General features: G+C 37.1%; 1 protein-coding gene across 4 annotated transcripts in view; it reads right to left on the reverse strand.

The window, feature by feature from the left end:
• Positions 1–680: 680 nt before the first annotated feature.
• The window catches only part of FTO (FTO alpha-ketoglutarate dependent dioxygenase), a 244,781-nt gene continuing 221,055 nt past the window's right edge, over positions 681–24,406 (reverse strand). For 3 of the 4 annotated variants that reach the window (XM_061365078.1, XM_061365079.1, XM_061365075.1), the window contains one exon: positions 681–1,736. In XM_061365078.1, the coding sequence (XP_061221062.1) occupies positions 1,586–1,736 (151 nt within the window). In that variant the 3' untranslated portion in view covers positions 681–1,585. The remainder of the gene's footprint in view (positions 1,737–24,406) is intronic. The other variant, XM_061365080.1, reaches the window with a different exon arrangement.

Consider the following 24,406-nt stretch of genomic DNA (forward strand, 5'->3'; position numbering starts at 1 on the left):
ACGCTTTGCTCTGGGTAAGCCTGGCCTCAACAGTGCTTTTAAAAGGAAGATTAACACATGAGGCATATATTCATTTCTTTGTGGCAACGTCAAGCTTTGAGTCTCTTTGGTTTCTTTCGTAGTGGCAATACAGACAGTGCCGTTTCACCACAATATGATTTTCTTTTGCTTTCTATGGCAAAAGAGAAGGTGTACACCAGCTCAAGTTAAAATAGCAACTTAACCAAATGAAAAATCTCTCTCTACATTCAGGAGTGCTCTGTATTGTCCCGCATAGAACTGTTCTTTTTATAGCATGTTACTATAAAACAGATCACAAACAGCTCCATTTAGACCTCATAGCAGCCTTCCAGTATCTGAAGGGGGCCTATAGGGATGCTGGGGAGGGACTCTTCATTAGGAACTGTAGTGACAGGACAAGGGGTAACGGGTTAAAACTTAAACAGGGGAAGTTTAGATTGGATATAAGGAGGAAATTCTTTCCTGTTAGGGTGGTGAGGCACTGGAATGGGCTGCCCAGGGAAGTTGTTAATGCTCCATCCCTGGCAGTGTTCAAGGCCAGGTTGGACGAAGCCTTGGGTGATATGGTTTAGTGTGAGGTGTCCCTGCCCATGGCAGGGGGGTTGGAACTAGATGATCTTAAGGTCCTTTCAAGCCCTAACTAATCTATGATTCTATGATTCTATTTCTAATCGTCTTTCTGGTTTTGTTCTCATAGATCTCACTAGATCAACACAGGTGTCGCAATGCCCAATATCATATTAAATCTGCTGTCAGGAGACCTGACACCAAATGGAAACCCTTACTTGGGTCCATCAGCTCTTCAGACAGTACCGTGGGAAAACCTGGACTCAGAATAGGACTCACAACATGCAGAAACAAAGTAATGCTTAGGAACCAAATCCAGAGCTCCAGGGAGCTCAGGTGGTCTAGATTCACATCAGAAATCTCTCCCAGCACTGCTCAAGTGCCACGATGAAGAGCAGCAAGAAAGTCTTGGGATCTATGTCAGGATGCTCTTCCAGAGTTCCTCATCTGAAAACATGCTCTAATGAAAAGCCATTGCATGAAGGGCCTGATCCACCACCACATCCAGCTCTGTTTGTGTCAGTGGATGAAGAAGTCACAGATCTATTCTGAAGCTATCCAGCAGGCTCACTCCAAGTTGGTCTCTTATGAGGACACCAAGATCATGGATTCTGCTTTGTCACAGGTGTGAGCTACACCTTGTGCTGCTCAAACCTGCCAAGACACAGGCAGCTCTAGGCAACCATGGAAGCTGAAATTTAGATGCCAAGGGAACCTGTGTAAACATGGATATCCATGACCTGTGGGGTCAATGGTAATTAAGAGTGGAGGAGAGAACTGAGGCTGGTGCTCTGGACGTCAGGTCTTAAAAGCTGCTCATTTCTGTAGATCTGGGGCCTGGTCTTCTTTATTATGAGACAGTACCTAAAGTACTGTGGGAAGACTGGTAAACTCTGAGTTGACACACACAGCATAGTCAAGGAATAATAAGGCTAAAAAGACTTATGATAAAATGCAAGTCATGAGCATCAACAATTCTAGGCTATAAGGTCACTTGTTATTCTACCCACTGAACAAGATTTTGTAGATCAGTAATTACTTCTTCAAGATCATATGGCAGAGACATATTACATTCATCATCTGTCCAGAAGGGATGGCATTCTGGTTTCTGGTCTTCTGGCAAGCTCTCAGCTGCTTCTGACTGGCATCTGAAATGAAAGGTAAACAGATGAACTACTTAAGTAAAATTGTATAAAGAAACTGAATACTCAGCAAGGATACATTCGTGCATTAATTCAAAGAGAAAGATGATAATAAAAAAGAAATACCACATCTTCTGGCCAAATGGATTGTTCATTTCCAGTGGATTTCTGTTGTAGGCTTTGTATTTTCTATAGGGATTTCTCAAAAAGCCAATCACAGAGAAAATTCAGTTAGTGTACCTTTATATGGTGAATTATTTTTTCATTATCTCAGCTGTTATTTAAAGTATGTGATTAAACCATTATCAGATTTAAATGTTTGCCAGTTTCCAATGTATTACTAGATTATTGAGAAAGATTAAACTGAATTTACTGCATTAAGGTCAGGGGGGATAGATTAAACAATATTACAGAAGCCAGACTAGCTTTGTAGATTCTGAAGATTTACAAGTGTATCAACCTGCTTAGCTCTGAAAAAGGCAATATAAAACGAGAAAATTCTATAAAGATAAATGGAAATAGCGGTTAATAACAACTTCCAATTATGAATAGGTGGGCAAAACTTCAATAAAATTAAATTAAGAGGTTGGTGTATGGTAGTCCCCAGAGAAGATGTTTAAATTACAATGTTTTTTATTAAATGGATTATTCATCAATACTACTGAAGACTATTCAACTGAACTGCAGCCTGCAGAAGAAAGTTTTGTAAGTGGCAACCATCACATCTCTTAAGATTACGCTATGATACGACATGCTACATCAAAAAAACTGTCAAGGTTCATGGAGGATTTCTGCCCCTCTCTTTTCCCCTCCTCTTAAACAATTTGCATGTTGCTGATTAATTAATTAATGCTCTCAATAGGGCAAGACACAGAAAAATGCTAAGCATCACTATAAATTTGGCATATACTACAGGTCTATGTAGTTCTTCAAAGAGATAACAAGCAAACTGTAGAAATACATTTTTGCCTTTTGTAAGACATTTTTTTAAATTTGTGTTCTACAAAGCATATAATTTTGGTATAAATTTTGAAGTTGTTTTAAACATGTATATGTCTTTCATCTCAGCAAAATGAACTCTAGAAACATTGACACATGCAACTTCCTTGTCTACACTGTCAGCCTTCTGGAAGAGGCTGTTTCCAAATGAAAGATGCCTTCTTCTTTTGGGAATTATTAATGGCAGTGTAATCCCCATGAGAAAACATACTTCAGCTTTACACCCATGTTGGTGTGTGGTTAATTGCCCCACCAGCATCCTGGGCACTCAATCCATCGTACATTACACTACAAGGACAGTATTAACACATAACATTCCAATATATCTTCAGCTCTCCACATCAGCCCCTGATAATAGCATCTGTTAACATGCACTAAGTACTATTATGTAGCACATCACTTCATAAATAATAAGATTAGCCGACCTCAGGGCCCTGGGAAGAGTAATGTGTTTAAATGTTCTCATTATTTATTTAAAACAAGAATTAAAGGAACAGAAGCTACTTGTGACAATCCTCTTAGCATAAATATTAAACTGTTTGCATTGATAAGCTGCACTGTGCAGAATAACAGAGGATTTGTTTTGCTGGCTGCTTTATAATAGTTGTTAGAGCAAATGCAGTTTAGTGTATGAGTTCTGAGAGGTACTTAACTGATTGTACCAGCATGTTCTGAAAACACTTTCCAAATTATAGAGAGGAACAGGAGAAAATTAATATGCAGGGGAAGCTGAAACTAATTACAGCATAGCTCTGTAAGGCTTTTAAAACCTTGCTTTATTTTCTGTCTTGGCACAAAATAATACACTCAATTTACTGGGTAGTATAAGATATTCCAATTTAAGCATTTCAATCTCAAAGTGGATAAATTAACCATGTAGAGAATATTGCAGATGACAAATCAAGAAGCTCAGACAGTAAACACTGCAGGCATGTTATGTGGTCTGCAAAACTGACAATAGCTGCTCATGGGCTGTCCAGTCACAACATCATTGTGACTGCTGCCGCAGTTACAGCAACACGAATGCCTGAACACCAAACATGAAGGAAAAGTTGCTCATTCAATTTGTGAGAGAGAAATGGAAAAGAGACATGAATAGTAATGAAAAGGGCTCTGAAATGGTGAAGAAGCTAAAAGCTGGTATGTTTCTCCTTTCAGTGAAAAATGCGTTGTTAATAGCAGATGTGTGTGAGAGAGAATCAGGGTGCAAAAGCAGTCCTTTCCAGATGAGTGTATTACTATTGATTTTAATAAATTTCTGTCAGAGAAACTGTTCCTACAATGGTCTTTAATTTGTAGCAGAGTAACAGACCTGAAGATCCTGCAGAAGGATAGCAGCACCATTTTTAACTGATGCAGAGCAATCAAAGGCACTTAAATAACTGCACAGAATTGTTTCAAATTCTTTGTATCTGGAACAAGATAGCTAACATAAGTAAGTAGCAATGATAACTCAGATTAAAAAGAAATTTCTTCTTTTCCCAGATTCCAAAGAACTTATGAAACTCCAAAAACAGTGGAAACACTGCAAACACTAAAGTATGATGGTAGTGGGAAAGTACCAAGATTTATAATATTGTAAGTTAATAAAAATATTATATATCAATTAAAAACGGTTATTTGAGTTAACAAAGTCAAATCTCCAAAAGAGAGTAGATCTAACCTGTGTGTATCATATGCAGAAAATGTGTTAAGAATGGGAATAACACATGCTCTGACAGACAGAACAGATCCCAAATCAAGAGGCATCTTTGATACTTTATTTACAGCAGAAAAATAGAAAAACTACCATGATATATTTCAGAGCAATTTTCCTCCAACACCCTGATAAAAACACATGCTCACCAATATAGTACAGAAAAGATGATTTGTCTAAAGATATGCAGAATGCATGAAACTCCATGGATCCTACTTTCTTGCTAAAACAATGTGCCAGTTCCAGTTAAAAAAAGCCCATTTTTAAGGACCATTTATTTACTGTTGTGGTGCATATTCTCACCACCTCTCCCCTGCCAACTTCACACATTTTGAGTCCCCTGTTGTATTTTTTTGCCAAATGGACTTTGAACATTAATATTTACCAAGAGCTACATATTAATTTAAACTCACGTAAGTCATTACAAACATCGGCATGACTACCTGTATGACAATACATGATGCTTCCCCTTGGAAGGTGGCTATTTTCACCACAGGCAGGTGCACATTCACTGGGACAGACAGTTGCCTGGGTAGGGTCCCCTGGGCTGCACTGACATTTTGATGATCAGGGTGTCAGCTACATTAGAGGACACTGAACACAATGCTAAAATTAACCAAGCTAGCTAAAGTGCGTGTTAATTATCAGTATGCAAGCAGTCAATAAAAGGTTAATGCAAAAGTCAAAGGATAAATTTATTTCAGTATTGCATCACTCTACTGACTAAATGACTAACGTTTTGCTTTGTTTTTTAATCGATATATTTTACAGTAATGTGTGAGCCATTGATTTGGAAAACAGTCGTTGTTCTAACAGTTACGTTTTGCAACTATTAAGTATCAAGTATCAATATACCTAAAACACTTTTTTCAGAATTGATACTTTTTTTTCCATTGTCAGAAACAGGACTGCATATAAGTCAGGAGGTAGTCACAGGTTCTGCTGATGAATGTGATTAATGCAAATAAGAATTATTATCTAGGAACCTATATAAGCTACTGTGAATTAGGGTCCCTGGATTCTATCGCAGTGCTTGAGTGTTTGCTTCACAGAGGTAGAGTCAAATCAGACCAGTAAAGGTCAATCTGTGGCTCAGACTGCACAGGTGCAAAAGAGTGAGCAGATGATATGAACAGTCCTGTTTCCTAGACGGTACTAATTTAGTTGCCTATCCCTGGCAGTTCAAACACCGATGAAGAACACGTGGACATTAATAAGGTAAGTCAAGGAACATGGGTCTGGCCATCTTCCGTATGTACTAGTACAGTCAGAAAGGGAGGAAGGGATATTTGCTTTGCATTTGTAAAAGTATGTACCCACTCATACATGCTACTTCATCGTTCCCGAAATTACGTTTTACATGGGAATTATTTCCTCTCTCCATTCATGCTAGGATAAAGGTGTTACTGAGCTGTGGTTCACAACTTCACAGTATCTTTTAAATCAATATCCCAGGTAAGAAGAGTGTTCAGATCACCCTACTAAGACAAGTGCATTCATTAAACCCAGACTGACACTGGTCAATATGATACAATACTGCTAACCTGCTGCTTTGATAACAGCAGCAGCTTCTCTAGACAGCATCTTCCATTCTTAATATTCACAACAACTTCGCAAATGTGGGCCTGATCAAATATGGTTTATTTATTACTGTTCCAACATAGCTCTGCTGCGTGAACACAGATCCCAATAGCACAGGTAATTGGTACACAGAGCTTTGCTTGCAGGTTTGGATATTTTCATCCTTGTCCTTCAAACCTTTCCTCTGCCTGGAAATTACTATGCAAACTATATACAGTTACTCTAATCCCAGTGTTAGGATTATCCTATGCCATTTCAAAATGACATTCTTAGTTGCCAGAGCATATGCAAAAGAACACAGCGCATTCTCAGCTATCTGAACTGTCATGCAAAGCACAGAGAAAATATGAGATTACATACAATATATATGTACAATTATTCAAATAAGTTAACCTTGAGTTTTCTTTTTCTAATAGCATATCCCGCTGGCAGTTATGACAAATTTACTTCTGCTGCTTAATGCATCACAATTAAAACCTGATACCACTTAAGTCAAAGACGAAACTTACAGTGATTTCAACAAGGCCAAGATTTCAAATGCTTTTCCAGAAATCAATCACAATAGACACGAGCTAGTAAGCGTAATAATAAAAACCATCAAAAAGAAAATATGGGAGGAATGAAAAGGGCTGAACATAGTTGCTCAAAGTGGAATTTAGCAAGGGACACTGAATTGAAATGTATATATTTATAACAGTGGTTATATTATTGGCAATTGTAAGTCAGCTAATGCAATGTGGAGTAACAAGATGTGATGTTCTGTAACTTCAAAGTTGCCACAAAAAGAAAAATATGTTTTATCAAATAGAATTTCTCAGTAAAGCACAGAAAAACTCTAAAGTGAAAATTCAAATTGATGCTGTAAATACATATTCTTCTTCCCTTTTGGACATGGATAGGATTGAGATAAAGTCCTTAAAAAGGATTGAAAAAAGTCACCTCTGTTATTTGAAGAACTGAACTTCCACTTCTCTTCCTGAGAAATTAAAAGATGGAAGGGATAAATGTAATTCATTATAAAACAGAATGGGGAGAGAAATCTGAAAACCACCTGCTTTCCAAATGAGGGCTTATTCCAGCATTAGCTATTTCAGAAATTACAATATGTCTAATTTTAAGTTTACTTCTACTCCAGGCATTTGCTTGGTCACAGTAGCTGGCAACAGGTGAAAAATTCCAACCACTGATTAAGGTTTAAGGCCATCAGGTAGACTGCTGAGAACAACATTATAACTGGATCTGCTTGTTAGCTTGTCCATCACATACCAGTTGTGATGAATAGGATATTCTGCCAGCCAACCAGTGAGGAACTGCTGACCTCTGACATCAGCCATTGAAGGGGGTCACGTGAAGCCTCCGTTGCTCCTACCTTGCCCCATGGAACAATACAGTGGTCAAACAGTAAGGGCGATTATATATGTCGTCTCTCAGGCAACCCCACTAGGGCTTTAGTGTACCCATAGTCAAATTACAGAGCTCAGCACAAAGCTGAGATAACTGCAGAAACATGCAAAACAGAAGGCTGCTTTCACGGAGGTGGAAGGCAGCTTTCCTTGCCACTGGAGAGAAAGGACACATTGTTCTCAAAGAACAGTGAAATCAAACACAGTTGAAGAAATGGTAACTCTTCCACCTGAAGCCAAGTGTGCAGCAGTCATTATGGCACCGGTGCCCTCATTGGCATGGATAGAACTCCAGCCCGGCCCAGCTGTAGAAGAGGAAAGCATTCCTATGCTCTCCTGGGAATACTTCTTCTGAAGATCTAATCCAAGACATGAGACAGGATATAATGTATAAAAAAATCAGTATTTCAGTTGTAACTTCACCAAAGTTGAGGGGTTTCAACAAAGTTTGGAAAATGGTGGTTAGTTAATGACTCAGTGTAATACAGGTAAGGCTGGAATGTTTTCTGATCTTTTTAACTCTGTAAAACATACTCAAGACAATATTTACAAATCCTTCACTTGGTATTATGATTAACTGCCATAATTTGCACCCTAAACACAGTTTACTGAAAAAAAAACAAAGGACAAAGAAAATGTAAATACATCGAAATGTAACAGCATGAAAAATGTTTCCTTTCCATGGCTGCAAATTCTTCATCACCAACAGAATCCTATTTTTTTTATCCCGTCCAAACTGGAATTCCTGAAGTTACTGCATTCAATCTAACTCTTAATCCAAATATATTCTTAGCTTTTTTAATCAACCAATCAGAAAGTCATGAACCTTGACAGAGAGTATCTCTTTCAGTTGTTCCATGCTTGTCCCTAGTGCGACTCTGCACAACTAAAACCAGGTTTACTCTGCCTTTTAAGAACAAAATAAATTACATCAATATTTGACTTTGCAAACAAGATTTCAGAAGCACTTGTCCAAAACAGGCAGTGAAATGAAGTGGCCAGATGGAAAGAGAGCAGAGTGCTTCATTCTTTTGAACATCTGATCCCAAGTGTATTCCCAAGGAGTCTGTCCCACTTACATTAAGTCACTGCTGATGTTCTTTCATGTGCTGTAACTACGGTGTGCTCAGCCACAAGTAATGGCTGAGACTGGGACTGCATTTATGGAAGGGACAAAATGACTGGTTTCTAGATAAGAAGCTTGAAAACAGAACGCCAGATTCTATGATTTACGAAGGGATGGAGGCAATATCAGTTAAATTTTAATCCAAGAAAAACCTATGTATCAGCTGCAAAATATGCAAGTAAAAATACACCTGACAGCACGTTAGAAGATCTTTCCTGTCTTCTTCTTTCAAAAGCTGATAATGACTTGTGTCATTTGGCTCTTTCTACAGAACCAAAGTTTACAGTCACTGACCCAAGAGCTTTATGCCTCCAAAGTCAGCCATTCCCTGTAAATGAGGGGCTGCTCATATGAGCAGCCTCATATCCTGAGGCATCACTGGTGACACAGTAGAATAGCCTGGAAACAGCCAGTGTTATCCTTCTGTGTACTTCTACAAAGTGAACCCATGGCAGAGTCCATCTTTTAACACTGGCCTGCATAGTGCATTTTGCTGTTCCATGGAGAAGCAGGAGAAAGATCAATGAAGCTGATGTTGAAAAGGTTTAAGTGACAGTTCCATGACCTTCAAAATGCCAGAGTTGCTATCATTACTCAAATTGTAAATCAGGTAAGAGAAAAACTTAAATTGTTAATACTTTCCAAATGTTGAAATAACAGCAAGCAAAGCACTGGTGGAGTTCAACTGCTAAGAGTTTTCAAGTGGTGCACCAGAGTGTTTCACATGTACTTGTAGAAATAAATGAAAACCTCAAAAATTATTTTTTAAAGAATGTTTTGCTTTGCTTTAACTGTAGAGGAAAAAAAAATCAGTTTTTTTTTCTTTGCTTCAATATTAATTAAAATCTGCAAAAATATACTTCAGTCCTTCTAAACTATTAAGCTAACAAACTATGGGAAAGGATAAAGATTTGCTGCACAGTATCTTCAGCTATAGAGTGAGGATTGTAAGAAAAAGCCCCAAAACCCCAGAGACATTCCAGCTCTGAGTAGAAAGAATGGAAGAAAAGAGGACACAAGAAGCTCCTTTCTCTAATATATTCACCTTTACTGTGGGTGAATTAATAAACAGAAAGCTCCCAAAAGATACTTCTGATGAGATTACCAATGACCTTCCTCACCACGTCCACCAACTCCACGCTACCAAAGGGCAATACCTAGTAAATGGTACTGCAGCAACTGTAATACCACCACGAAAAGTGCTGGCATCAGATGTGAAATGAAAACTTGACTTCCCCAGATAGAGCTTCTCCTCTCCTTTGAGGCCTCTGTTCACCAGGCCCAGAAACTGCCCATGAGAAAATCAGTGTGCCTCCTATTCCCACAAGAGAATGGCTGTGTAGAGCAGCCTCCATTCCATGTCTGTTTGATTTTTTTTAATTAAGAAACATCACTGCTCTCTATAACATGTAAGGGATAGGGAAAACCCCCAGAGAAAAACTGAGTAAATAACACAGAATTTGCTGAAAGATGAAGTTTAATCCAATTTAACCTATAGGTCTACAAACTGTTCGCTTTCAGCCCTGCTTCTCAGATATTTTTGTTTCCTGTTTTTAGAATAATATGTACACAAGCAATGTATCCTGACAATATGAGAAGTCCTTCATACCAATACCTGCAAAAAAAATCCTATCAGTCCAAAAAAGCAGCATTTAGGAGGAAATTTTCAGCACCACAGAATAGATACATACTTTTCATGATCAGCAATGGGATGTGAGTTACTCCCTCTATGCTGGGAATATTTGGCTTTGACTTCAAACAACACAGAAATATATCAACCCCAATACAATTTATATTCTCTCAAAAGGAACCTAAAATGCTCTAAGCCTTTGCCGAGGCATCTGATGTTCCATTCCCCTCTGTTGCACTGCATGATCAGCTGTTTTACTTCACTTACCATTCTTGCTTTCCTATGATTTTTTTCAGACAAAGAAACAAAATGTCTGCTATACACTGAGTATAAACACAGCTGACTTGTTTTCCCCAAAGTATTGATTTTATGCACTTTTAAAATAACTATTTTCATTTTGTTTGCACAATCAGCTGGGACATTGTTCCTCTACATTTGCAGAAACACAGATGGAATTGCTGATTTGGAGCCTTTGGAGAGATTTTACAGTATTCTCCAGAATCTAAGCTTCTATTAAAAAAGGTTTCAAGCACTTCTGCTTGTGAAGATAGCCTGGACAATGTAAATTGATGCACGGTTATCTTGTTGAGTCCACAACCAGACAGACGCAATAGCACCAAGGGAGCTGTGAACTTCCCCCATTTATTTTATTGGGTGTTTACTTGGGGCCAGATGCTCCCCTCTGTTGTACAGAACAGTGTTAAATGACTGAGAAAAAGAAAGGAAAAGGAAATCAAAATAAAAACCAACAAAGAGGAAAAAAGGAAATCTCCACAGCCTGCTTCCCAGGGGGCTAAAGATGCCCTCCCTTGCCAGTATTAGACTCCTGGAAGATCTGGGACTGAGCCATGCATATGGCACATTTTTCAAAAGATGCTGTATTTTCCAGAAGAATGCCAGTGAAAAGTTAATGATGCTTCCAGCATCATGCACTGTTTCACTTTATCTCTTGTACTCCTTCTATGTGGATGTCATATAGTCAAGGAGAAATGTAAACATTGGGTGGTTTTAGATGACACTGCAGGATGAGGACCCTCCCCTTTAATGCCCTGTCATCTAAAGTAAGGAATCCCATTTTCCAAAGAACTTCAGGGCTTGTGGGCTCTGGACTTCTGCAAGAAAGCTGAAGCATTTTTCTTGTTGAGTGTTTTCTTGTACGTTTTTCCATAAGACAACTTTTTACGGGACTAAAAATCAACTGCTGTATGACAAAACCCTATCTGTTATGTGTGAAAATTAAATCAATAGAAACATGACTGAATGCAATTATCAGTACCCATATCATTTGGTGCTTAAGTCAGACTGGGCAGCAATGGGCTATGTCTTTTCAGCATCAAAGCTATGTAATCCTTTCAGGCCAAAGTGTTTCCTTACGAAGTGCTGCAAGCTGCTAACACAACCCATCCTCAAAATCCTACATCTTCCATCAGGACCAAAGCAAGGGTGACACTGAAGGGGCCACACTGAGGAGCAGAATGGAACCACAAACTTAGATATTTGTAGTAACAGCTGTGCAAGAGGGACTCTGTGTATGATTTTACATGATACAGTCCTTTGTTGATGTTTTTTAGAACACAAAACAGGGGTCCTGTCCGAGGAGACATACGGTCTAGCTGTTCTGGGACTATTACTGAAATGCAACTCTCATTAGCTTTGGTCCATTCCAGCGCATTTGCACATTTCATTAGCCAAAAGAAAACTATGATAGATCAGGAAAGCAGAACAACCACAAGACTATCTCTATTTGCATACTAAAATTAAGATCTTGCTTATCACTATAACTTGTGTTATGCATACATATGTGCACATATATACATCTTTCCCTGGAAACATGGATACGTATATACTCACACATCTATATAAGAGGAGCTTACAACACATTTCCTAGCAAGAGATACAGCCTTGAACTCCTATGTGGCTTAGGGAACAGAAAAAAAAAGGTTTATTGTGCTGCAGAACTACATTGTCTTCCCTGTGTTGTGCACCTCGGCTGTAGCCTGCAACCAGAATGTTTATGACATACATTGAAACTAATACTATAAGAGCAATGCAATCCTGTGGACTAAAACACAGTTTCCTTTAGGTCAACAAGAGGTCAGACAGAAGCAGGAGAAAACAAATAATAGGGAAATGAGAAAAACAGATACAAGAAAGGCCAGGAGTCTCAAAGAGAGGAAAAAGAAGTTTAGGAATAAAAGAAGAAAGCCTCATGTAACTAGTCACATTTCAATCACATCAGAATTTCTCCATGGCTGCTGCTTTATTCAGTGATATTTTCTGGATAAATCACTATAAAAATATACCACCAAAAAATTCCGTGCTGGCAGAGAAATAGACTTGATGTCGCAGGAAATGCTACAGTGTAACATATATATATATATATATACACACATATATACAGGCACAAATAAAAATCATATGGCAACAATATGCTAAATATGCTTCTCTACTTCTGTAAGTAGAGTAATCTTTCTCATTACCAAACAAGACCTCAGATTTTTTTCTATTTATCCTTTCCCTTTCAAATAACTGAAAACGTTATATATAGGTTCTAAATACTCTTCTATTTTAACTTGTAAATAATCAGCATTGCCAAAATACAACATGAATAAATGCATTTCTTATTTTCAACTGCATTAAGGGAAGAAATTCTGTGTTACAGTTCAGCATCACCATTCCTCCATATTTTGCAGTTAATGTAATTCTAGAATATTTTTAATGCCAACTAAAATTCCAGTACAGATTAAATTGGTGTAAAGTTATTAGACAGGGATGCACCTGTTTAATAACATCTGATTCTGCCCTACTTTCACACACTATTTCCATGAGCGTTTTAAAAAAAAGTGCAAGACCCTGACCCATAAGATTCCATCTTGAATTCTCTCAGCACCAGAAGGACTTATTCAGCCAAGTGAGTACCAAAATGCTACCAGTAGGTAAAACCTAAAACATCTATTGCAACAAATGCATATAGCTTTTCATATTATTTTCCATAGTGTAAGGGATCCTTCTGACTGCAATATCGATGACTAAACCACAGACTAAGACTTTAGACCTTTTAGTGGTGCCAACTCACTTGTTTTATATGCTATGATATATAGTTCTGGCTTTGAGCTACCTCTCACTACTGATGCTTTTGATGTTTTGTTCTCTTTTTACTTTAGGATGGAAAATAACAAATAATGCTGAGTTCTTTTCTTACTCTTGAATTCTTCTGATGTCTATCTTCAGAACTCTTCTAACATCCAATTTATGTCATTCTTTCTCTTTCTTATGCTGTGAATTTCAAACAAAAGAAGGTAACATAATATCATAAGATCTACGGACGATTGAAATGGCCTTTGGAGTAAACCTGAGTTGTTCGCAAAACTATCTTGCCTCTACAGAAAGTAAAAAATTGCTTTTCAATAGATAACGCAACTACTCTCGAAATTCTTCTTGGGTGAAGTTACTGCCATAGGGAACACTCTAATGATAATAAAATATATGGTGCCAATGCCTTAAGAGCAGTTCAGATGAGTTATTTTGTTAGTATTTGCAAGGCACAATTCAAATTCATGCTCAAAGATCTATGTGCTTTTTCTTGATTAATTCTCTATTATAAAGTGGCTGCAAAACCTGATTTTTGTTAGTTAAAGAAGCTGACATCTGTGCTGATAAACTGGCAATGCTACTCTCACATTATTCGGTCACAGAATTCCCCTTAAAACATCACATCAGAACTCTGAAGACCTCTTATATTAGTCAATCAAGGACCAGATTCAACCCTCTATCAGATTTGAGTAAAATGCATAGTAACATATTTAAATCTCATTTAGCTTAGTGGAACTTTTAAATATATTTCAAGTTCTGCAGAGGCTTAAAAGCTTCACTGTGTAGATGATCTTCACTTAGAGATGATCTCCACATCAGTGTTCAATATACATATACATGATTAACTTTTCTTAAGGGCTTGAGGTAGCCATTCTATCCTTACCCTAGTACCTATCATCAATCATATTGGGTCCCTACTCTCTATATCACACTGAACTGTTCTCTCTAATTCCTTACACAACAAGCATGAATCTTCCATGTGTTATTTTAAGTGATGCAGGACTACAATAATGAACCAACAGCATTTTTCAGGGATTTCTGCCAAGTAACCTACCTAGTTACCACACTTTCAGGTTCAAATTCTATGGATAATGGTGTCATTTTTTGAGCCCAAGGAAACAGAAATCTTCTCTTGCTGGGTGCTACAAGTTGTCTACCCCTCTGTATTTGGTGCGGATTCATAGGAAAGAAAGACATACACATAATGAAAAGTATCCATTTCATTACTCTCACAAGAGACCTACTGTTTTGTCTTCATTCTGTGCCTGCTGAAGAATAGTTATTTAAACTTTATGAACAGTGGATGGCCTTGGCCTTCCATATGTTTTATTTTGTCTATGAATGTTTTATTTTAGACTCAATTTTTCCTAGTTTATTGCTTGCCAGCTGAACTGTTAGTCATTCCTTTCAATGAACTGCTGATGAAATTTCTTCTCTTCCTCTGTTACAAGAAACATGACTTTCCTGAGCATGCAAAAGACCTAGTATCCCTCCTACTTGCTTCAATTTTTCATATATCATCATTATTATATTAATCTAAAATACAAACTATGCGTTCAACTTTTTCTCTGCTTAAATGCCCTAACAATGACAGGCCTGGCTTAGCCACTTTTTGCTAACAGATACCAACTTGATCTCCCTTTTCCAAACCTTAATGACTTTACCAGGCTCAGTTTACTTATTGTTGGCTTGTCTCTTTTCAAGTCCTCAGAGACTCCTACATGCACTTCTTCCCCCTCTTTTTTCTTTTTCCTCCTTACAAAATATTAGAAATATACCTTTCCTTTACATTTGCCTGATAATTTAAATCAGGTACCAATTTGCTAGAAATATTTGTAATCTTTCTAATTAGAAGATTTGGAATACATTGAAGAGAACATCTTTGCATTATGAAAACTTCAGTGCTTAAAATATTAGTTTTCCAGTCTGCCTTTTCAATTTTTTTTCACTCAAAAACAACGAAGGATGTTATTCTATGCATCTCTGGATTTTCGTAATTAAATAATCATCTACTGATGTAAAAAACCCTCTTGGTAGAAGTCAGCTACAGCTGTGCCAGGAAGCTGTTAGCTGTGTTTAGACCCATTATTTATTCAACTTGCTCAAGAACACACACATAAAGAACAGACTCCATTCTGCATATAGTCAGCTGCCTTTGAGATTTTTAAGTCTGGCACTATGCTGTGCACTTAACTTGTAAAAGACTGAAGAACTCTGTGGCCCAGTAATGTTTACTTGAATTCTGAAAATAACAAAGGCTCTTAGAGTGCTACTATCATGACAAAGGAAATAGAGCGATTCAGGTATCTATAGGCCATGTTGCATATTATTAGTTAACAGAAAAGCTGGTACAGAGTTCATTTGACAGATAATATTAATGTATAAAGCATGCCAATCAGCATGTTTTCTTCTGGAAAATAAATCTTATGAACAGACTCTTAAAGATTACAAGTTCAGCTACTAGAAGTAACTATGGAGGAATGGGATGAATTGATTTACACTAGCTAGTGAATGATTTTTTTTTTTCCAAGTAGCACTGAATGTCAACAGAACATATACCACAAGTGAGGAATGCCTATCAAGTAACATAAAGATAAACATCAATGGGGAATGACTACTAAATGGTGACCCCCATAAGGGATTCCTCCAGAGAGCAATACAGTGGCCAGTATTAATCACATTTTCATCAGTATTCTGAAAGTAAATGGCAATGATCTGCTACTTGACAATTTCTGCAGATAACACAGAGATTGATACGGTTAAAAAACATGTGGACAGGATTTATCTCTGCCAGGTCACTTAAATGATCAGGACCAAATGTGTTATAGAACTGGACGCAATAACAGGGAGAAAGATGACTGAAAATTGATGAGTTTATGCTTCAAACCACGTGCATCTGAAAACAATGTAGATACTATACTGGGCAACCCAAGATGAATTCCCTGCATAGTATCTAATCCTTCTGGTTTTCACTAGGTAGACAAATAACATAGAATAACATGGAGAGGAACATGGAATAACATTTGCTTCCAGCTTTTTAGAAGTACATTAAAGAAGGCAGAGAAAAGAGATTCTCTAGACAGGTGGAAAATAGGTGATAATAATTAACTCAGTTTGCTTCACTTATCAGATTTAAAACTAGTAGACTGAAGGAAAATATCTTGCATGAAAGTGATCTCTTGTCTCGCAAAGGAAACTGGAATTTGAAAAAGAACCCAGAGAAATTCAAATATGCCTGTTTTATTTACAGTGAAGTCAATCACACACTGGGACAAACTATTAACGGAACAGAATATTCTTCATTTCTGACATCTTCAAATCAAGAAAATATTCCTGCCTGGAAACCATGCAGTTACACAGCTAGCACAGGGATAAAAGGATAAAATTTAGTAACTTGTGTTAGAAGTCAAAACAGCTGACATAAAAATCCTAAATACAATGATGCTCAAACTTCTACACAGCCATTCTTTAATGAGCTTACTTTGAGTAAGACTTTAAAAATTCCTTGTCATACATCGTACTGGAAAATGATACATTCTAATTGGAACGGATACTCCAGGAGAATGAAAGAAAATGTAAGACTTCTATTGTCAAAGCCCCAGAAGTATCAGCTTAGCCTTTGAACTCAATACCACTATGGAGAGAAAAACTGATGCAGGGAATAAAAACCTTTAGAAGTATCCATATTCTCCATTCGATTGCACTTTTTATAGACAAGTATATTAAACTTTTAATATACATAGGTTTAACTGAAAAGAGGATTGAGCAAAAGGTACATACACACACGCACATATATTTAATACATAAATTACATCCCTATATATGAAACTATATGAAATTATTAAATTAATTTCATATATAGTGGTATAATTTACGAAGAATGCTCAAGACATGAAAATGTAAGTGAACAGCACATTTATTGCTCATTTACTTTGTTTCTTTTGAAGCATCCAGGAATCACCAAAACAGACAAGGTCACACTGAATCAAAAGACATCATCTGCTTGTTCAAAATGTTATTATGGAAAAATCAGGAAAAAGCAGCTGTATTACAGGTCACTCTTCCAGCTCTCACAATTAATGGAGAAAGTCAGTCCTTCACAGTGCATTACACGACCCAGGTTACCTGGGAAACCACAGGGCCTCACCAGCTACCAACAAGACCAACTTGATTAGTCCCAGTAACTTCCTGCCCTTGCAAAGGGACTGATGGAAAGTCAAGTTTTTCACAGCAGATTGCTAACTTGGTATTCACGCTTTTTAGATGCACAGAAATACAAGCTAAAGTGTCTGAGATTCATCTGATGGATATAGTTTCAATTACTGTACAGTGTTCACTGTCTACTGGAATGACCATGAGCATTGCAATTGTGTTGATAATCACAAATTCTCTAAATACAAAGACAGTCTAAACTCAAAGATTATGTCAAGACTCAAGTCAGCTAAAGAAGAGTGGAACTTTCACACAGGTACTTTCGTCTTATTCCTTTTCACTGCCATAAACCAAGCAATAGGAACAAATAACCAGGAATTGTGTCTTCTTGAAAATAACCTGTAACTACATGCCAGGTAGTTTTAAGCACTCTCTTTAGAATACCAATAGACTAAACCCATGCTTTCAATATGTGCAACAATTACGAGCTCTGCATGTTTTCTCTGTGCAGAATCATCCAACCTATTCCTATAAGAGCAAGCAGTTTGACATAATCATAATCAGCTCACTACAATAAACAACATAAAGGATGAAATTATGAGAGCCCAGTGCACTTTTTTTCTATATCTTAAGTTTGAATAACCAGTGGCATTAGAACACTGGAAAATGTCTCACTGCATCAACAATAGTTTGCATTAAACTTATGGTCTTGGGGAGCCTCACAAAATAAGGTGCTACGGAAAAGGAGTTGTGGAAAATCTCTAGGTTCTAACCATTTCTTCCATACAAAAATATTCTGCTTCAGATTCTCTTTATTACATACCATGTGCTAGTAAATGAACAGGACTTTGTTCTATCTGTATCTGCCATAAGCCCTTTGAAGATATTAAGTTTATTGGCCATGAATCTCTGAAAAGTCCTGCGATTTTCCTCGTATGTTGGTCATAGTAAAAATATGGTATTTTTAGCATCATTTTCTAAGTAGAATTCTACAACTGTGGGAACACTGAACCAATAAATCAGTGTGTTCTATTTTAGTTTTTTTTCTTTTTGTGAGAAAGAAGTGAATTCTGAATAACAGTGAGAGAGCCCACACAACCTTTTATGGACTTTCTGTGTAATTCCTGAATCTGTCCCCAGATTTGAGTATGACCTGGGGCACCTCATGTAACTTAATGTTGCTGCAGTCTTATGAGTTTAAAGAATAAACCATGGTACCAAAAAATAACAAGAAGATGTTAGCTATATTTAACTATTTAGCTTTCTCTTCTTTAAAGCTGTCTCTGCTTTAAAATGTTCATCTGGATACACCTCTAGAGGTAATCGAGCTGTGAGTTCAGACAATATTAGGAGAGACCTGAAAATGCCGTTTATCCTGCTTATGGAGTGCATAAACATTTTATCTGTAATGCTTAAAGCTGTCACCTGAAAGGAAATTCAGTTTTACAAATTACTATTATATTGCTTTATTTAAATCCCTATACAAATAAGTGCACTATATTTGATTTATCAGGAATAATTCCCTTTCATTACTATAGATATAGAAAGTGCTTTTCTTTGACTAAGGCTAGAATCACAGAATCATAGAATGGTTAGGGTTGGAAAGGACCACTATTTGCTCTAATTCTCTGCAAAGCTGAAATGAAGTAACGGCTTTCCTTAATTTTCTATGCCTTTTTAATAACTTGTTCTAAGGCAGCTTTCTTGAACTTTTATCTACAATATTTGGTTTCTGTTAAGGAAATCTTTAAAAGCTCACACCTAACTTTAAACATACCAAATTTAAAATGAGGAGTTAATGTTGTAATAAAAGCATATCCACCACTTCAATATATAGTATTCACTTGTAAGCTCATTTGCTTTTAGAGCGTATTTAGTTACTTTCTATGTCCTCACCTTTGCTCCATCCAAACACCTCACGCTTCCCTTCTGGTGTCACAACAATGTGCTCTCAATGCATGGGAAATCAGTGCTTGAACTATGCAAGAACTGAATGAACTTAGAAGTGACCTTAGTATGGTGCCTAACCCACTGGACAAGCTTCCTTCCCATCAGCCTACTACTCCTTCCTTCTTCTCACCATCCAATGATGTCTTCTAATTTGGCAATAACAGGCCATGTACTTTCAAATCAGAATCCAAACCTACAAAGAATGCCATAGGCCAAGAAAATAAAGCACACTGAAAAGCAAAAGGAAATACAGAGTACAGGTGTGTTTAACCTATCTGCAAAAGTCCCAGAACTGTAATTCTGTGGTGAAATGATTTTAAAACACTTCCTTCAAAGTTTAGAAACTGCTCTGTCTGTTAATGTCTCTTCATCCACTCCTTCATAGATGACAACTGTTTTGAGGAAAGAAACAAGTATTTTTCATCAGTAATCCTAATCTGATCATTGCTATACAGGAACATGGCATAAACAACAGAACCCACCCTACTTTTCCACAGAAATTAAAGTTGTGACAAATGTATCTTCAGAACATTCTGTTCATTAATTTGCAGCAATCTCTCACTACTTAGAAGCTGCAAGAATCCTCTGTCCTCTAGAGATTTAATGCTAGAAGGTGCTGAACATTCAGTTCTCAGTGATAAAAATGGAAGCTGACGGCTCTCAGCAGCTCATTGCATTAGACAGCAGGGATTGCTCACAAAAAGAATGACAGCCATACCTGAAAAATGTTAGGCAAGGTCCTAACAGCTCAGTTACTGGCTGGCATGCTCCCAGAACTGGACAACAAAGTGATGAAGACAAAGTATGCATCGCCTTTTATGCTTACTTAAAAAGCACTGCATTAAAAAAAAAAAGCCTATGAATTTTATGCTTAATTAAAAAGCACTGCATTTTAAAGCTATGCTTATTTTAAATCATTTATATCGCTTCCACTTACCCACAATCTATTCTGAGAGAATGAGCATGGTGATACCAATTTGTCTATTAGACCTACTCACAGGCAGTTTCTGTTCATGGCATGATGCAAAGATTGTTAACAACAATTACCTAGTCATCTTATATTCAAATATACCAGTCTAAAGTATTTCTGAGAATGTCTCATATAATATTTTAAGTATACGAATTTCTGTTGAATATTTGCCATTATACCTTATATTTCCTTAAAAGAGTCTTATTTCCCCATTTAAAAAATCCGCTGAGAAGCAAGGTCATTCTACAGCTAGCATGTAATTCTGTTTCAGATTTAAAGTTCTTAGATGGAAAAAGATGCACAGACCGAGTCCCATACTAGTTCTACACTGCCTTGATCAATTTGATTTATCTTTAACCTTTTATATCAGTTTTGCAGTAGCATAATTGAATTGAATTCAATGGTTATTCCTATTTACACCTAATTAAGGAATCAAGCCCACAGAATTTCTTTTCATGACTCAAACACTTTTTCCAAGGATCCATTAAAACTACATGCTTTCAATTCTGTGTGTTTTTATGCAGATACATGACACACATACACTTTAAACAGTTATGCCACTGACAAGAACGGATGCTATTTAATCTGGGTTGTTTTCTCCGCCCACCCCCACCCCCTCCCCCCCAAAAGGACATTTGGACTGTTTAATGCAGTCACATCAGAGTACAGCATGATCTCTGTTTGTAAGAAATTTCAATTAGTTATTCTTTGCTTTCAGGTACTGTAGCCACTTATTTAACTTTAATTCCTTCTGACTTCAATTGTGTTCAAATTACAGTAAAAAAGAAGAAGACAACAAGCTGTAAATATGAAAAGAGACAGAAAATCATTGAGAATCATGCCTTTATGAATATTTGATGAAGAAAGGTTAGATCTACTGCTGGTAAATTACAAGAAATTATGTCCATCATGTGACTCTGTCAGCAAAGGTTAATACAAATAGGTTTGGATTTAGTTGAGATGACAATGAGGATTAAAAATAGATTTGTCCTGTCCTTGCTGCAATTAGTTTTTCTCCTATTATTGTTGTAATGGAGTTTACCGTTAGGATTATGATAACAGAAATACTCCTCAATGAAATCATTTTGGTTTTCATACTACTGTCGCAGTTTTGCAATAAATTTTTCATCTCTACTAATCTACCTCTTTACTGTGCATTTGCTGAAGTAGATACACAATCATTAACCCATTTCTTGCTGTATTAGGCTTATTTTGACTGTCGGGAATTTTGGGCGCTGTCTCATGGGCAGCAAGGCTCACAGGCTGTCCTACCACTGTTCTCCATTACGTAAACAAGTGAGAAGCTCTTGATTAGGTGGGACATCGCACAGGACCCTTTAGACAAAACTAGTAATAACATCTGATTTTGTCTGCAGTAACAGCTCTGCTGTGCTCCTGGCAACAGAAAATGGGAAACCTGGAAGTTGTTACTGTACATGCGTGCATACCAGTGAAAAGGAAGCAGTCTTGAAAATCACACACTGCTTTCCACACTGTAACTGCTTCAAAGCACAAGCTAAAGTAGATGGAAAACTTGATAGTATTTTCCACAGTAAGAATACGTTCACAGAACAACTATCAAGCAATTAAGTAAAAGAAATCAGAAGCTTGAGTGAAGTTTGGTTTTCTTCCAACACACATTTAAAAGGCTCCATATTTTCTTTGCCCACTTTTGAGTTTGACTATACATTTTTAAGAATACATGTTGTAAGTGAGGCACAGATTTAATTCATACTTTTTTAATGTCTGATGAAAATGAAACTTTTTATATAATCTATTCTGGTAAAAACAAATTTAAAATCTAGAAATACATAGTATACTAGTAGGGGTACAGAGAACTGCTAGAAAGTGTTAAAAGTGACTTACAAATGACTAATGGGAATTGGCATGTGCAGCAAAATTGATGGCAAGCAGTAATACTTTGGTGGTGTCCATTGAGAGTTACTTCTGCAGCTACATATACTTCTTCCACACTTAGCACTATGTGAAAGAAGGAAATTTAACACATCAGGAAGCTTACTAGATGATCAGAACATCTGATCGATACCATTGACAACAATTTTGTCTAAAAGCATTGGGGCAATCCTAAATTGAGATACATAAAGAGACATTCAGGACCTTTGCCAATATATTACCTTTGACCCAGTGTTTCCACTCCATACCCAAGAGGCAAGGTGGCTGTGGCTTCCTTTCCTGAGCTCTTCCACTAGCTGATTTCCAGCTGCCTAGTTTAATAAAATGCATCCTTCACGGCAGCTTTGACCCAGCTAAAACCAAAACAAATAAAAATCCAACCCCCACACTAGTGCCACAGTTTCTGAGGCATGAGAAACACTGATCCAGGTCATACGCTTGCTACCCTGCTGCAGCCATCTTATCAGTTGCACAGATTGGACTTGTGTAAATCTCAGCAATGTTCTCAACATTATGGGACTCAGTGGGATACAAATGGCTTCTTCATGTACTAGGCTTCCTCACAGAGATTTGAGTTACCTGTGGAGCAACTTTCCCACTCTCTGACATACACCTGGTGGTCCTGACAGACATCATGACAAATTTCCACTCGCCAGATTTAATGCTCTAAAAAGCACCCAGATTTTATTGCTCCAGTTGAAGTTAACTCTGAAAGACAGAAGACAGGGATGCATATGCCTTGAAATACCTGAGGTAGCATTAGGGAAATGAAGTGCAATGGAAAAAAAAAAAACATTAAATTCATAGTATATGCAACATATCAAGTTTGACTGTTGCTCCTGTGTACCGGTAATGGCCATCTATCTTAAAATAGGGAAAAGAAAATAGAAAACATAAAAAATAAAACAATGATCAGCCTGTTCTAAAAAGAAGCATCTTGAAGCACAAACGTACTACACAGGAGTTACAGATCAGTATATAAACTTTTAAACATGTTGGCTGCTACTAAAAAAAATCAGAAAGGAGCTGAACAAGGAAAGCAATAGGCGTTAGCTCAAGTATGCACATAACATCTAGAAAAATAATTGCATGTAACAGGGCAGGAAAAATTATTTTGTCATGTTATTGCTGACTTGATTGTGTGTTTAGCCCTGAGACCAGGCAGCCTGAGAGAATAATTCTTCTATGTACCATTGCAAGGCAATCCATGAGGCGCAGGTTATTTTAAGGACATGATCCACATTCTACAGCTGCATCAGTCACTGATTTTTGTAACTTTTAAATAAAAATGTGAATATTGCTTTATGATCACACAAACTGTCATTTTTTCAAAGACTAACAAATAATTCCCCAGAGACGCAGTCCTTTAACTTAAGAATATGTTTTTACAGTGATATCAAAGTGAAAAAAAAAAACCCAACCTGAGGCCTTCAGCTTTAAAGATGACATAACGAGATCAGAGATTCTGCTGCAAAGAAATTAACTTACGGCTGATTAATGAAAGTAACCTTAAATACTAGGCATATTGCCAAGAACAGGATACTATAACAAATAGGTAGGAAATATGAGGCAGCTTTCAAGAGGGTAGAGCACAGCAGCATAGAACAATTTGAGTAGAATACTGCTTGCAAATTTGATCCCAGTCTTAGAATGACCAAATAAGTCATATCTGTTATAAAGCCCTCTATAAATTCCCCTCCTCCATGTATCCTATAATAATGTAGATAATGGATTTAATTAATTGTTGGTGCAAAAACCAGTTACTATATATGACCCATAGTAAAAATTTTGCTTGTTACAGGAACTACCAGAAGTAAAAAAAAATAAAATACAATAGCTAGGCCCTATGAACCCTAAAGGTCCTCAGCTGTACTCATAATTTGATCCATTTTATGTCAGCAGTATCTTTTGTCTATTGCAGTAATTCAGATTAAGTATTTCAGGACTCTTTGCTCCCTGTTCTTTTTGGTTGGCGTAAGATCAAACCTCAAAAGAATGAGCTTCCAGACGACACTTAGCTGGTCTCTTTGACCTTTTTGCTACCTCTTCTGGCCTCAGATATGCCTGGTTTCATGTTCATACACTTGCTTCTTCACCAACCTCCCACAGTTCCTTATTACATTTTAGTACATCAATCATTCTCTGGCCCACCCAAAAAATGT

This window comes from Neopsephotus bourkii, unplaced genomic scaffold (genome assembly GCF_033783945.1).
Source record: "Neopsephotus bourkii isolate Nb327-2 ecotype Australia unplaced genomic scaffold, CSIRO-AGI_Nbou_v1 NB_1272, whole genome shotgun sequence".
Taxonomy (NCBI): domain Eukaryota; kingdom Metazoa; phylum Chordata; class Aves; order Psittaciformes; family Psittacidae; genus Neopsephotus; species Neopsephotus bourkii.